Source organism: Rana temporaria, chromosome 9 (assembly GCF_905171775.1).
Source record: "Rana temporaria chromosome 9, aRanTem1.1, whole genome shotgun sequence".
NCBI classification, from domain to species: domain Eukaryota; kingdom Metazoa; phylum Chordata; class Amphibia; order Anura; family Ranidae; genus Rana; species Rana temporaria.
The window spans coordinates 91,168,885-91,185,101 of NC_053497.1; the positions used below are offsets into that span (position 1 = coordinate 91,168,885).

The 16,217-nt window shown below is 44.4% G+C and overlaps 1 protein-coding gene across 3 annotated transcripts in view; it reads left to right on the plus strand.

Moving 5' to 3' along the window:
* The window catches only part of LOC120913738 (probable global transcription activator SNF2L1), a 241,285-nt gene that overhangs the window by 23,133 nt on the left and 201,935 nt on the right, over positions 1-16,217 (plus strand). For all 3 annotated transcript variants that reach the window (XM_040323922.1, XM_040323920.1, XM_040323921.1), the window contains exons 2-4: positions 3,388-3,474; positions 12,285-12,451; positions 13,397-13,497. In XM_040323922.1, coding sequence (XP_040179856.1) covers positions 3,388-3,474; positions 12,285-12,451; positions 13,397-13,497 — 355 coding nt within the window. The remainder of the gene's footprint in view (positions 1-3,387; positions 3,475-12,284; positions 12,452-13,396; positions 13,498-16,217) is intronic.

Genomic DNA, 16,217 nt, shown 5'->3' on the forward strand with positions numbered 1-16,217 from the left:
CTCCCAATGTTGAGGGCATGTGGCCTGGTATGGTTCAGGAGGGGGGCGCACTCTCGTCCCCCTCTTTTCCTGCAGCCTGCCAGGTTGTGTGCTCGGATAAAGGGTCTGGTGTGGATTTTTGGGGGGAACTCCACGCCATTTGAAAAAAAAAAAATTGGGGTGGAGTTCCCCTTAAAATCCATACCAGACATGAAGGGTCTGGAATGGATATTTAGGGGGAACCCAACATATTTTTTTTAAATTTGATGCAGTGTTCCCCTTAATATCCATACCAAACTTGAAGGGCCTGGTAATTGAATTTGGGGGGACCCCCAGGCGTTTTTTTTTTAATGAATGACTTTTCTCTGTAGTTTAAATGACTTTTTTTCCTTCAGAAATTACAGTTCTAAGCACGGGAAACAAGCGCTACTTTACAGGCATACTATACCCCCCCCCCCGGTACGAAATGTAAAGGAATATTTCACTTTTATTGTTTCGCTTTAAGCATTATTAAAATCACTGCTCCCAAAAAAACTGCAGTTTTTCAAACTTTTTTTGCATTGATACATGTCCCCTGGGGAAGTGGCAGCTGACATCCTAAGGATGGTCGTCATTCCATTTTTGCATGCGAGTCCTGGGTCTCATGGTAGCCTCCTTTGAGGCGGTACCGTATGCTCAGTTTCACACTCGAGTGTTGCAGAAGGAAATTCTGTCCAGATGGAACAAGTGCCCATTGTCCCTGGATTGTCAAATCCGGGTGAGCCACCTAGTCAGGACCTCTCTGGTTTGGTGGCTGACATCACCGGCACTTCTGTCCGGGAAATCGTTCCTTCCTTTTCACTGGATGGTGATCACGACGGACACCAGCCTTACCGGTTGGGGGGAGTCTGGGGTGTTCAGTCGGCCCAGGATCGCTGGACTCCGGTGGAATCCCACCTGCCGATCAATGTCCTTAAACTTCGGGCGATCTGGCTTTGCCTCTCCATGTGGTCTCAGAGGCTACAGGGGCGCCCAGTCATGATCCAGTTTGACAACGCCATGGTGGTGGCGTATGTCAACTATCAAGGAGGAACAAGAAACTCGGCTAGAGCGTCGGAGGTCGCTTGCATCCTGAGGTGGGCAGAAAAGAGCGTACTGGCCCTCTCGGACGTATACACGGCGTGGAAAACTGGCAGGCGGACTACCTGAGTCGCCAGATGCTGGACCAAGGAGAATAGTCTCTACACCCGGATGTGTTTCAGCTCCTGTGCCAAAGATGGGGCGAGCTGGACGTAGATCTCCTGGCTTCTCGACTCAATCGAAAGGTATTGAGGTTTGTGGCCAGGTCAAGAGACCCATGGGCAGACGCGATGGATGCGTTATTTGCACCGTGGGGTCAGTATCCGCTAATCTATGCCTTCCTTCTCCTGAAGCTTCTTCCTCATCTGCTTCACAGAGTGGAGGCAGAGGGGATTCCAATGATTCTAATTGCTCCGGATAGGCCTTGGCGTCCTTGGTACGCCAACCTAGTGCGTCTAGTAGCAGACGTCCCTTGGCGTCTACCGCTGAGAGAGGACCTGCTGTCGCAAGGTCCCATACTTATCCTGCTTTACAGTCACTGGCTTTAACGGCATGGCTATTGAAAGCCAGGTGCCAAGAGACTGGGGCCTGTCGGATTTAGTGCTTTCTACCATGAGGAGGGCTCGGAAGTTATCCTCTAGGAAGATTTACCATCGCACTTGGATCCATTTGTGAGGAAATGAGGTGGAATCCACGTACTTATTTGGTTTTCAGAGTCCTGCTGTTATTACAGCAGGGGGTGGACCAAAAGCTTGCCTTAAGTACGATTAAGGAGCAGATTTCTGCCCTGACTGTCTTTTTCCACGACCCCTGGCAGCTCACTCTCTGGTGAGTACGTTTGTGCAGGGGGTTCGGCATGTGGCCCCTCCGGTCTGTCCTCAACTACCTCCGTGGGACCTGAACCTGGTCCTCTCGGTGCTTCAGAAACCACCGTTTGAAAACATTGGGTAGATTCCCTTGTTGACACTTTCTCAGAAAGTGGTCTTTTTGGTGGCTGTTACGTCAGTTAGACAGGTTTCTGAGCTGGCAGCCTTGTCATGCAAGGCTCCCTATCTGGTCTTCCACAAGGATAAGGTGGTGCTGCGTCCACAGCCTTCTTTTCTTCCTAGGGTCGTTTCGGCCTTCCATCTCAATGAGGACATTGTACTTCCAGCCTTGTGTCCTTGTCCATCGCATCATAAAGAGGTGGCGTTGCAGTCCTTGGACGTTGTCCGAGCTCTGAGAGTATACTTATCTGCTACTGCTCCGTTCCGGAGGTCAGACTCAATGTTTGTTTCTGTGGCTGGTCCCAAGAAGGGCCTGGTGGTCCCGTCGGCCACCATCTCGAGGTGGATCCGACAGATCATGATTCAGGCTTACACCATAAAGGGTCGGGCGCTCCCCTTTCCTGTCACGGCGCATTGGACCAGGGCAATAGGTGCCTCTTGGGCTTTTCGACATCAAGCGTCCGTTTCCCAGGTGTGTAAGGCGGCGAATTGGTTGTCCGTTCACACTTTCACTAAATTCTACAAGGTTGATGTGAGTGCATCTTCGGATGCTTCTTTCGGCCGCAAAGGTTTTCAGGCGGCTGTTCAGAGTTGCAACTCCTCCATTGAGGAGCTCTGTTTTTGGTTTGGGGTGAAGTTTTTGTTTTAATGCTGTTCCCACCCCTCGATTTTTGATACTGCTTTGGGAAGAAAGAGAAACGAAAGACGAAAAGAGAAAATAGGATTTTTGTACTCATCATAAAATCCTTTTCTCTGAGTTCATGGACGAACACAGCACCCACTCCTCCTTTTTAAGTTTGTACTGCTTTTTGACGAACTGAGCTGCGAGATGCAGAGAGAGGGGTTATACCCAGAGGGACCGCCCCCTAGGCGGTGCTGTATTGGGTATGATGTGTTTAACACTTTCTACAAGTTTCTGCCTAGTCACTCCTGAATGAAGGCTAATACCCACTTTGTCAAGATTACTGCTGTGTCCGTCCATGAACTCAGAGAAAAGGATTTTACGGTGAGTACAAAAATCCTATTATTTTACTCACTGAACTGCAACTCAATTTATAACATTTGTATCGTGTTTTTTCTGGATTTTTGGTTTATATTCTGTCTCTATACTTTAAAATACACCTGTGATAAAAATGATAGATCCTTAATTTCTATATAAGTTGGCAAATGTACAAAAACTGATCAAATAATTACTTTCCCCGCTGTATTTATCGAGGAGCTGCATTGCCACCCTAGGACAGGAAGTATGAAACTGGACAAATGTAACCATGCAAAAAAACAAACAAACCTGTAATTCAGTTTTAATGTGTTGTTGCTTTGTACATTGTAATGTGTAATTCTCTTTTAAATGATCTTCTTTTAGAAAAATGACCCCCCCTTTCAGCTGAAACTCCCTCCTAAAGCTCAGCGTCCTGAAAAGGAAGTGGATCCTGAATATGAAGAAAAAATGGTAAGTGTTGTGTGAGTGGGCCAACAGACAGTTAAATATACTGTTATATAAATGGCTTGAAGGAACACAATAGCAGGAAACACAAATTTTGCAGACAGGATGTGACAAGGAAAGTTAGAGAGGGAGCAAGCGAGGAAATTGTCAGTACCCATTCTTTTTTAAAACACACTTTGTCAGCTTCTATCAGTTTCGTCAAACACTCTGGTAAACTGACTGATAAGCTTTGTTGAGAGTAACTGACAAGCTTGTATTTTGACATGAAACATACACTTCAATGTTGGTACATACTGGAGTAATGTTTTTAAATGTACTAGTGTATTTTGTAGTGAAATCTTCTCTATAAAGATACACAAGTACATTGCTATCTATGTGTACACTGAGGGAAGGGGGGTCATGTGAAAACTAACTACTTCCCATCCGGGCCTATTCTGTCGCTTTGCTCCTACATGTAAAAATCATATTTTATTTTCTAGAAAATTACTTAGAACCCCCAAACGTTATATATGTTTTTTTAAGCAGAGACCCTAGGGCAGTGATGGCAAACCTTAGCACCCCAGATGTTTTGGAACTACATTTCCCATGATGCTCAACTACACTTCAGAGTGCATGAGCATGATGGGAAATGTAGTTCCAAAACATCTGGGGTGCCAAGGTTTGCCATCACTGCCCTAGGGAATAAAATGGGCATTGTTGCAACTTTTTATGTCACACTGTATTTGCGTGTGACTTTGATTTTCTGCAGATTTTTGTCTTCAGATTTACCAAAACCATGTAGTGCAAGGACCTGCCTGATTCCATACAAATTGAAACGCTTAAGGTTTGACCTCATATTATATGTTTTTGGTAAGTCTGAAGACAAAAATCTGCAGAAAATCTAATAGTGTGTACGGGGCTTTAAAAATCGCCAGTCAAAACTTCAAAACTTTTGGATAGAGTGGAAAAGAGTAAATACCTCTGTCAAATGTATTGCCTTCTGTGCCTTTTAGGGAGATCTCCTTTCACTTGTTCTCAGGGCAGGAATTGATGGAATATCTCATCAACAGGGACACAGACAAAAAATGAAAAAGGCCCCATACACACGAGAGGATTTATCCGCGGATACGGTCCAGCGGACCGTATCCGCGGATAAATCCTCTCGAGGATTTCAGCAGATTTCTATGCGATGGCGTGTACACACCATCGCATTGAAATCCGCGCCGAAATCCTCTGGCGATGACGTGTCGCGCCGTCGCCGCAATTATGACGCGGCGACGGGCGCGACGCTGTCATATAAGGAATTCCACGCATGCGTCAAATCATTACGACGCGTGCGGGGAATCCCTTTGGACGGATGGATCCGGTGAGTCTGTACAGACGAGCGGATCCATCCGTGGGATCCGATTCCAGCAGATAGATATTCTGTGCATGTCGACAAATATTTATCTGCTGGAATTTGGAAATATCCGCGGATAAATATCCGCCGGAGTGTACACACCATAGAATCTATCCGCTGAAACCCATTCGATGGGATTTATCTGCGGATAGATTCTATCGTGTGTACGGGGCCAAAGAGTTGTTGTATTGGGGGGAAAGGGACTGGTAGTGAAAAAACATTTTCTCAATGAGAACATAGACAGCAATAACAATTTGTCATAAGTTCTCACCCTTTCCCATTCTATTGAAATCTTTAAAAGAAAACAAATGTTTTTGTTGGAGTTGTAGCTGTAATTACTAAGGCAATCACTTGAAAAACATTAAAATCATTTTTGTTTTTGTGTGCATTAAAATGTTTAAAACCTTTTAACACATGAACCCTAATAACATGAATATTACTTTGGACATGACATTTTAATATACCTCTTGTCCTTTACTCAACTACATTGCTAAATGCCCAGGTTATTTTTTTACAATATTCAAAAGGCATATAACTTGATCGATGTTGCTGATACATATTTCACTTTAGTTATGACTGTTTTTGAAGAACAGAGTGAAAACGTTAGCTATATTGAACAAGTATTTGCTGTGTGCCGTTGACGGGAAAGAAAGCTGGTGGTGGGAACACTGGGATAACAATGCAGAAGTAATTGACGAATGTTGTAACCTTAACGTAACCTTCTTGTTTCCATGTCTCTCCAAAAGTCACACTTAGAGTAGACAGGAAGCAACCTTATAGTTAAATTCAGACTGTCTTTGGTTTTAATTTTCACGGTTTGTTTCCTGCATTTTCAGAGGCTGGATGGAATGTAGATTGTACTATTAATATCCACCATTTTGGCAAAACAATTATGTATAGTTACAAATACCCCTGTGTGATCATCTTTGCTTTTTAAAACTGTGCTTATAAACAGAAGTTCTAAGTATGTTGTCTTAATGAGAACAGTCAGAAATCCATTGCCTACAATAATTGATCATGCCAAGAAAGGACAGCATATCATTTTTGGCAACTGGGCGGGGCAGACCCAGAAAGGCCTGGATCCTGGACTGACTCCCCTTGCATGTACCCTTTGGACTTCAAGGTTTGTTATGCCTCTTTTAGTTCCAGGGTTCACTGTATTTGGTTGGCAGCCTCAACCTTAGAAACATACTTCTGTAATGGGCATCACTGCATTGGCTCAGGAATATTTCCAAAAATCAATGGGGTAGATTCAGGTAGGGCTGCACACTCTTACGGAGGCGCAGCGTTCCGTTTTTACGATACGCCTCCGTAAATTACTTGCGCTACGCTTCATTCACGAAGCAGTAGCTCCGTAATTTGCGGGGGCGTTCCGTAAAAGTGGCCGGCGTAAGCGCGCGTAATTTAAATGATCCCGTAGGGGGCATGGATCATTTAAATTAGGCGCATGCTCCGTCTGGAAACTTTCCCGACGTGCATTGCGGTAAATGACATCGCAAGGACGTCATTTGCTTCAACGTGAACGTAAATGGCATCCAGCGCCATTCACGATTCACTTACGCAAACAACTTAATTTTCAAAAATCGCGACGCGGGAACGACGGGTATACTTAGCATTGGCTGCGCTTGCTAATAGCAGGAGCAGCCTTACGCAGAAACCGACGAACGCAAACGACGTAAAATTAGAACGCCGGGCGCGCGTACGGTTGTGAATCGGCGTGAGTATGCAATTTGCATACTCTACGCTGACCACTACGGGAACGCCACCTAGCGGCCAGCGTAAGAATGCAGCCTACGATACGACAGCATAAGAGCCTTATGCCAGTCATATCTTAGGCTACAGTCGGCGTATCGAGCTTTCTGAATAGAGAAACTCGATACGCCGGCGCTACTTAGCAATTACGCTGCGTATCTATGGATACGCAGGCGTAATTGCTACCTGAATCTACCCCAATGTCTTAACCACTTACCCACTGGGCACTTACCCCTTCCTAACCAGACCGATTTTTAGCTTTTGGTACTCTCACATTTTGAATGACAAGTACTCAGTCATGCAACACTGTACCCATATGAATTTCTTTTCCTTTTTTTTTTCTCACACAAATAGAGCTTTCTTTTGGTGGTATTTAATCACTGCTGGGTTTTACATGTTTTGCTCTATAAAAGAAAAAGGGCAGACAATTCTGTAATAAAAATGCATTTTTCTTAATTTCTGTTATAAAAAACGGCTGAGTATTGCTGGGTATGGCTGGGTATTGTTGAGTATGTCTGGGTATTGCTAAGTATTGATGGGTATAGCTGGGTATTTCTAGGTATGGCTGGGTATTGCTAAGTATGGCTGGGTATTGCTAAGTATGGCTAGGTATTGGTGGGTATGGATGGGGGTGGATGGGATGGCTGAGTGTAGATGGCATGGCTCAGTATGGATGGCTGTGAGTATGGATGGGATGGCTGAGCATGGATGGATGGGCACAGAGCAGCACTGTGGGTATGGCTAGGTATTGCTAGGTATGGCTGAGTATGGATGGGATGGCTGAGTATGGATGGCATGGCTGAGCATGGATGGCTGAGTATGGATGGATGGATGAGCATGGATGGCATGGCTGAGTTTGGATGGCTGTGAGTATGGATTGGCTGAGCATGGATGGATGGGCACAGAGCAGCGCTGTGGGCACTACAGATCCAGCCCACAGCACTGCTACACTCGCTCCCCTCTCCACTCAAATTGTACCGATCGGTACAGAGAGGGGAGAGAGGAACAGGACATGACACCGGTTTGTTAACAAGTGATCGCTGATTGCTACCATTTACCCTTGGTAAATCGTCGCCGCGTCATCGTCGCGGCGCCGGCGCTGTCTCGTCACCGCGTATCGTGTACGCGCGGATTTCTGTATTATGGTGTGTGCAGCCATCATACAGAAATCTCCGGGCGGACATGTCCGCTGAAAACGGTCCGGCGGACCGTTTTCATCGGACATGTTTGTCCGTGTGTACAGGGTGGGGGTGCGGGGGTGCGCAGCGCGGCGATTGCTGCCGCGCCCTTTTGCTAGGACTCGGTGCGACCCCGAACTCTGTAAAGAGCCGCATCCGCAGCTATTTTACCATGTGATCGGCTGATGAAACACAGAGATGCCGGTAAGCGACTCTCCTTGCCTCACACTGACAGAGTGTGTGACGAGGAGAGCCGATCAGCGGCATCTCCTCACAGTGGGACATGTAGGAATGTACAGTATAAAAATTTAAGTGTCACCAATCAGTGCCCACCATTGCTTACCAGTGCCAGAAATCAGTGCCCACCAGTGGCACCAATCAGTGCCCACCACTGCCCACAAGTGCCACCAATCAGTGCCCAGTAGCAATGCCAGTCAGTGCTGGCTATCAGTGACACCTATCAGCACTGCTGTCAATCGATATCCATCAGTCCATCAGCGCCTATCAGTGCCCACCAGTGCCGCCTATTAGTGCCTAACAGTGCCCATCAATGCCACATATCAGTGCCACCTATCAGTGCCCATAAGTGCGGCATATTAGTGCCACCTAATCAGTGCCCATAAGTGCGGCATATTAGTGCCACCTAATCAGTGCCCATAAGTGCCGCCTTATCAATGCCCATAAGTGGCACCTCATCAATGCCCACCAGCTCAGCCTATCAGTGCCGCCTCATCAGCGCACATCAGTGAAGGTGAAAAATTGCTTAGTTACAAAATGTACTGATATTTTTTTTCAAACTTTTTGGTCTTTTTAAAAAATTAAAATAAAACACACAGCAGTGATTAAATACCACCAAAGGAAATCTATATTTGTGTGAAATAAATGATAAAAAAATTGTTTGGGTACAGTGTTACATGATCGCGCAATTGTCATTCAAAGTGCGACAGCGCTGAAAGCTGAAAAATGGCTTGGGTAGGAAGGAGGGGGTGTAAGAGAAGGAGATGCTACATCGTGGTCAACATCGCCCTGTCCCACATTTTTGAGACGTGTTTATTCCATCAATTTAAAAATTATCCTTTTTTTTATCTTAAAATTATATATTTTCTCAGTTTAAACTTTTGTCATGTTTTCTTTTTGTCTATTGTGAATAAAATATGGGTCTATGAGATTTGCAAATCATTGCATTCTGTTTTTTATGTCGATTTTACACAGCTCCCAACTTTTTGGGAATTGGGTTTGTAAATTCCTTACTTAGCACTAACTAAACATTGTACTTTGCATCTTCAAAATATTTCTCTTTTGGGGATGTGAAGTGGGGCAAAACCACTTTTGCTTTTTGCTTGATTGTGCAACAGTAGTGCATTGAAACATGGCAGTTTTACTGTTACTGCATCTAAAAGCACTACCACTCACGGCAGTGGCAGCTGGTGAAGTTTTAGGATGTGGGGGTGCCAGACCTCACCCTTCCTTTTTGACCCTTCCCACTTATAAGACCCACCCCTTATAGAATCCACTCACTCTCCTCCCCTGTATTCCACTTGCTTCCACCCATAGTGTCAGGAGTATACAGCTCAGCATCACAGGACAGAGTATATAGCCCTAGAATCACAGGACAGAGTATACAGCCTCAGCATCACATGACAGAGTATACAGCTCAGCATCACAGGACAGAGTATATATATATATATATATATATAGCTCAGCCTCACAGATCAGGGTATATAGGTCAGCATTACATATATGGTGTATAGATCAGCATCACAGAAAGGGTATATAGATTAACATCTCAGATATGGTATATAGATCAGCATCACAGAAAGAGTATATAGATCAGAATCACAGATATGGTATATATATCAACAATCTCAGATATGGTATCTAGATCAGCATCACAGATATGGTATATAGATCAGCATCACAGAAAGGGTATATAGATCAACATCTCAGCATCACAGGAAGGGTATATAGATCAGCATCACAGAAAGGGTACATACCATATTTATCGGCGTATAACACACACTTTTTTCCTCTTAAAATCAGGGGGAAATCGTGGGTGCGCGTTATACGCCAATGTCATTTTCTTTTACCAATGGGGGGGGGGGCGGGAATTGGGCGGGGGTGTTGTGCCGGCCGTCCCACCTCTCCTGGTCCTGGGACAGCCCGCCAGCGTACTAAAAAGATTTGAAAAATCGATCGTCCCTTCTCTCCTCTTCTTGCTCCTCCTCCCCCTCTGAGTGTAGCTTCAGATTGGAGGAGGAGAGCAGTCACATGAGAGGAGAGCGATCATGTGACCAGCCAAGGGAACACAGTTCGTACGGCGCTTCATTTACATGGGGTCATGGATTCATTATAATACAACACGCCCACTACCAGCCTACTTTGAATTACGCAGGCTTACGCCGGGCATTTACGTTACCCCGGCGCACATATGGGAGCAAGTGCTTTGTGAATACTCAGCTTGCCTCTCTATGTTACGTCGGCGTAGCGCATATGAGATGCGCTACGCCGGCACAAAGATGCGCGGAGCTACGTGAATCTGGCCCTTGGTATCTAGATCAGCATCACAGAAAGGGTATATAGATCAGCATCACAGGTATGGTATATAGATCAGCATCACAGAAAGGGTATATAGATCAACATCTCCATCACAGGAAGGGTATATAGATCAGCATCAAAGAAAGGGTATATAGATCAGCATCACAGGTATGGTATATAGATCAGCATCACAGAAAGGGTATATAGATCAGCATCACAGGTATGGTTTATAGATCAGCATCACAGAAAGGGTATACAGATAAGCATCGCAGAAAGGGTATACAGATCAGCATCACAGGTATGGTATATAGATCAGCATCACAGAAAGGATATATAGATCAGCATCACAGAAAATGTATATAGATCAGCATCAAAGAAAGGGTATATAGATCAGCATCACAGATATGGTATATAGGACTGACATCACCCGCTCAGCTCGCGGCACACTGACAGCACCCCCCCCCCCACTGACAGCACCCCTCTTCCCCCCGGCAGGAGGTCCGGCACTTACTGGGCTATGATGTCCTCTCCTCCAGTGTTGGCAGCAGGCGGCGGCAGAGAAGTCTGCTCCTCATGCTTCCTCCGCTCTGTGTCTCCTCTTCTGCCCCAAAGCATTGGGCATCCAATAGGATCACCTGGCGCTTTGGCTAATCGGAAACAGGTCTCACTGACCTGCCTCCTGATTGGCGGGGCCGCACTCTGGTACGAAAATAACAAAAATTCGCTATGGGGTCACACAATTGGGTGGGATCAGCGCCCCGAGCGCACCCTTTTTTGAAGCCCCTCTGGCTCTAATCAGGTGCGTCAAAAGAAAAACACCCACCCCTGTCATAGGAGTCCATGCCCCCGGCGTTATGAAAGGGGCGAGGCGCATTGATGGGGAGGCGGCCGCACCCATGCGCCCACAATGCACAGGCTGCCACTGACTTTAGAGATCATTGAGCGCCTTGCAGATGCAAAAAAAAGACAAATTGTCAAAACAATTGTATGCAAAGATTTTCAGTTTGGCTGCCCAAAAAGTATTTGAATGCAAAAAAACCCCATATGATATTGCAACCTCTTAAAAAAAATAAAGAAACAGCAAAATTCAGGAAAACCGTGTAGAGTGTTTTTCCAGTGATGCTTTGCTGGTTGAAGAGAGGAGAGAGATCAGCATTGTTTATAAAGAGGCCCAATAGTATTTATAATAAAATAATTCATATTTACTTTTTTTAGTCCCTGTCATCATAAACTAATGCCGCGTACACACGATCGGTTCATCTGATGAAAACGGTCTGATGGATTTTTTCTTGCCTACACACCATCAGTTAAAAAAACGATGGTGTCAGAAAGCGGTGACGTAAAACACAACGACGTGCTGTCAATGCTTCCGAGCATGCGTCCACTTGATTCTGAGCATGCGTTGATTTTCAACCGATGGATTTCCCCACAGATGATTGTTTTTTTGTATCGTTTTTTTAACCATCAGATAATTTTAAAACAGGTTCTAAGTTTTTTCACCGATGGGGAAAAAAAACTGATGGGGCCCACACACGATCGGTTCGTCTGATGAAAACGGTCCATCAAACCGTTTTCATCAGACGAACCGATCGTGTGTACACGGCATCAGAATCACAAAATCCTCTACATGTAGGAATACAGGAATTATACACAGCAGTCTAAGTATATTGCACAGTAACTATAATATTCACATCTTCAATGCTTTGTGCAATGTTCTGAATAATTTCTAATAATTAGTAATAGTCCAGAAAATAAATAGGTTTCTTGTCATGCCATATAGTTATCCTGCTTGAAATTTGCTGCCCTCTATTGGCGTATTGAAAATGCTGCATATTTGAAATAAAAAGCACCACTATAACCCAAATGTATTGCAATGTTTACAAAATTACAATGTTTATTAGTTGCTAGATGTGAAAAATTTGATAATTTAATAATGGATTTTTAAAATACACCTATTTTTTATTGTATTCTAGAAAACAGATTGTTCAAAAAGATTTGAATTCCTTCTCAAGCAGACAGAGCTGTTTGCTCATTTCATTCAGCCAGCTTCGCAGAAGTCACCAACTTCTCCCCTCAAAGTGAAATGTGGACGCCCCAGGATAAAGCAAGATGAGAAACAAAACTTACTGTCTGTTGGAGAGTATGTCAATTAAAATAAAACATTTATAATATGTAAAAAGTATCTCTATCTATCTATCTATCTATCTATCTATCTATCTATCTATCTATCTATCTATCTATCTATCTATCTATCTATCTATCTATCTATCTATCGATCTCTCTTAAGCTAAGTGGCATTGCTAGAACTTGGTTCCAAAATTTTAGGAGCCATCCCTATACATATAAAGTTGCTAAGTGCAAGTGATTTTAACCACTTCAGTCCCGGAAGGATTTACCCCCTTAATGACCAGGCCATTTTTTTTCCGATACGGCACTGCGTTATTTTAATAAAATTTATGTCCTTTTTCCCCCACAAATAGAGCTTTCTTCTGGTGGTATATGATCACCTCTGCGTTTTTTATTTTTTGCGCTATAAACAAAAAAAGACCAATAATTTTGAAAACAAAATATATATTTTTTTACTTTTTGCTGTAACACATATCCAAAAAAATAAAAAATGTATTCATCAATTTATGTCAATATGTATTCTACATATTTTTTTATAAAAAATCCCAATAAGCATATATTGATTGGTTTGCACAAAAGTTATAGTGTCTACAAAATAGGGAATAGATTTATGGCTTTTTTGTTATTATTATTTTTTTTACTAGTGATGGCAGTGATCAGAGATTTTTAGTGGGACTACGACATTGTGGCGGACAGATCGGACACTTTTGACACTTTTTTGGGACCAGTGACATTATTTATTACAGTGTTCAGAGCTAAAAATATCAACTGATCAATGTATAAATGGCACTAGCAGGGAAGGGGTTAACATGTTAGTGAATTAAATTATTCAATTGGGCCAGCTTGTCCCAAATTAACTAATTATATTAAAGTAAACCTGAACATCGGCTTTAATTTATGTGTGTGATAAATTTGTATAGTTATGACAATGTTAACAGTTTATAATCTTTCCTTGTAGCAATCGACACCGACGGACAGAACAAGAAGAAGATGAAGAATTGTTATCAGAAAGTCGAAAAACATCAAATGTTTGTGTGCGGTTTGAAGAATCACCTTCATGTATGTTGAGTCTGATTGCTTTAAACGCACTTCTGAGTTTGCAATTGCATCATATAAATAAAGGGAGCGTATTTCTGAGCTGTCTTGCAAGCATGAGACTGCTTTTTACAAAGACGAAACAGCTCATTATCATGTATTTATATATCAGCATGAATCGAAGAGTTTCTCATTTTCTTGATGAACATGAAAAATGCCTTTAGACACACACACACACACACACACACACACACACACACACACGCACACACACACCAGTGATCTTCATAGGTATATTGGGTAATACTTCCCAAGTAGCTAATTTTGTGGTGAAATCTTTTGCTATTTATGACTGTACTTGTTTGTGAATAGATGTTTGCCTGGAATTTGGGTTTGTTTACCTAGAAGGTAAGTTCATAAGGGCTGATTCACACCACATGTGGTAATACTGTATTTTGCAGCTATTCCAGAGCAGTCTCCTCTCCAAAGACAAGTCAAAATGCCTTGTCTCCTACCTGGTCGGTTCACCCTGCCACACTGCGGTGGTGTGTGCTGAAATAAAGTACTGCATGCACTACTTTTTTTTGCAGTGCAGCGCAGTGTGACACCACCTCACACTGCGCTGCAGTCTCTAGAACATAATGAAATGTCACTGTGTGACATTTCAATAAAATTAAACAAAAAAATAATAATTCCCAGTGCACTTACCAGTTAGCCTGCAAACAAACCAAATTGACCCTGTCTAACAATTCATGTTAAAAACAGAAGGTTTTGTTGCACACATTTGCAAATATATGTGGAAGCCTTAGTGCCGATGCCAAGGCTCCTCTGTGTACTGCAGTCCTAACTATAATTTTGAAAGCCTCTGTTTTTAGCGTGAATTGGTAGACAGGGTCAGTTTGGTTTGTTTGCAGGCTAGCTGGTAAGTGTGCTGGGAAATTTATGTTTGTTTGTGATGTGCACCACCCCTTAAGGTGCACCTTACTGCAAAGGCTAGTTATAAATTGGGGTGGTTGCCATCTTTTTGTATAGCTTATTTCAATAAAATTGTTTTTTTTACTTAATGCGATCAGCTTATGGGCTTTTCTATCATCCTAGCGCACACCAGCGGCTGCATTAGAATGCAGCCGCTGGTGTGCGCTAGGATGACAGAAAAGCCGATAAGCTGATCGCATTAAGTAAAAAAAACGATTTTATTGTTGGAGGCCGATGAAGAGCTAGCCAAAAACAGTGCATTTCTCATTGTACTGTTGAGTTCAGGTATGGTGTAGTTCAGTGGCGTCACTAGGGTTGGTGTCACCTGGTGCGGTAAAATATGGTGTCACCCCCCCCCCCCCATAACATTTTTCAAATATTTTTTACCCTACTGTTTGCTCTCTGTTCTCCTTTCTTCCCCTTTTCTCTCTCTCCCTATCCATCTTTCTTGTTCGTTCTATCCCTTCTTCTTTCTCTCCATTTTTCTTTGTCCCCTCCCCCCACCTCTCTTTCTCCAGAACCGGAATTCACATCTCAGGAGCCTATAGGCCAGGGGCGTACCTAGAGCATTTGGCACCCGGGGCGGATCCAATATCTGGCACCCCCCCACCTTAAAATGTAAAAACACCCCACTGTGCCCCCTGCATACCTCTGCATCCTTCAATATCTTTTTGTTACTACTGTGTACCCCTCTCCACAACTGCACCTCTGGACCACTTTACATTACACAGCACCCTGCATCACTGGACCCCTTTACATTACACAGCCCCCTGCATCACTGGACCCCTTTACATTACACAGCCCCCTGCATCACTTGACCCCTTTACATTACACAGCTCCCTGCATCACTGGACCCCTTTAAAATTACACAGTACCCTGCATCACTGGACCCCTTTAAAATTACACAGCACCCTGTATCACTGGACCCCTTTACATCTCACAGCCCCCTTCACCTCTGGACCCTTTTACATTACACAGCACCCTGCACCTCTGGGCCCCTTTACATTACACAGCACCCTGCACCTCTTTACATTACACAGCCCTCTGCACCACTGGACCCCTTTACATCACATAGCCCCCTGCACCTCTGGACCCCTTTACATTACACAGCACCCTGCACCTCTGGACCTCTTTACATTACACAGCCCCCTGCATCACTGGACCCCTTTAAATTTACACAGTACCCTGCATCACTACACCCCTTTACATTACACAGCACCCTGCATCACTGGACCCCTTTACATCTTATAGCCCCCTACACCTCTGGACCCTTTTACATTACACAGCCACCTGCACCTCTGGACCCCTGCATGTTACACAGACCCCCTTCAGTGCAGACAACCCCTCAGTGCAGACACCCCCCCCCCTTTGTGCAACCCCCCTTCAGTGCAAATCCCCCCCCTCAGTGCAAACACCCCCAGTGCAAACCCCCCCTTAGTACAACCCCCCTTAGTGAAAACCCCCTCAGTGCAAACACCCCCTTAGTACAACCCCCCACTCAGTGCAAACACCCCCCCTTCAGTGAAATCCCCCCAGGTGCAAACACCCCCCTTTCCCATTCAGTACCTCAGATCATCGCAGGCAGCGCCACGGCACATGGACAGAAGGGCCCCTCCCCCTCTGTACACACAAACAGAGAGGAGGGGGCTGTGCCTGTGTGCCGACTGCCGAGCACCGCTAACAGCCCGTGACTGTGAGAGGAGGGGATGGATGGTGCTGCGGTGTCACCCCGCAACCCCCCCTCCTCTTGTACAGCGGCGCTTGGCGCT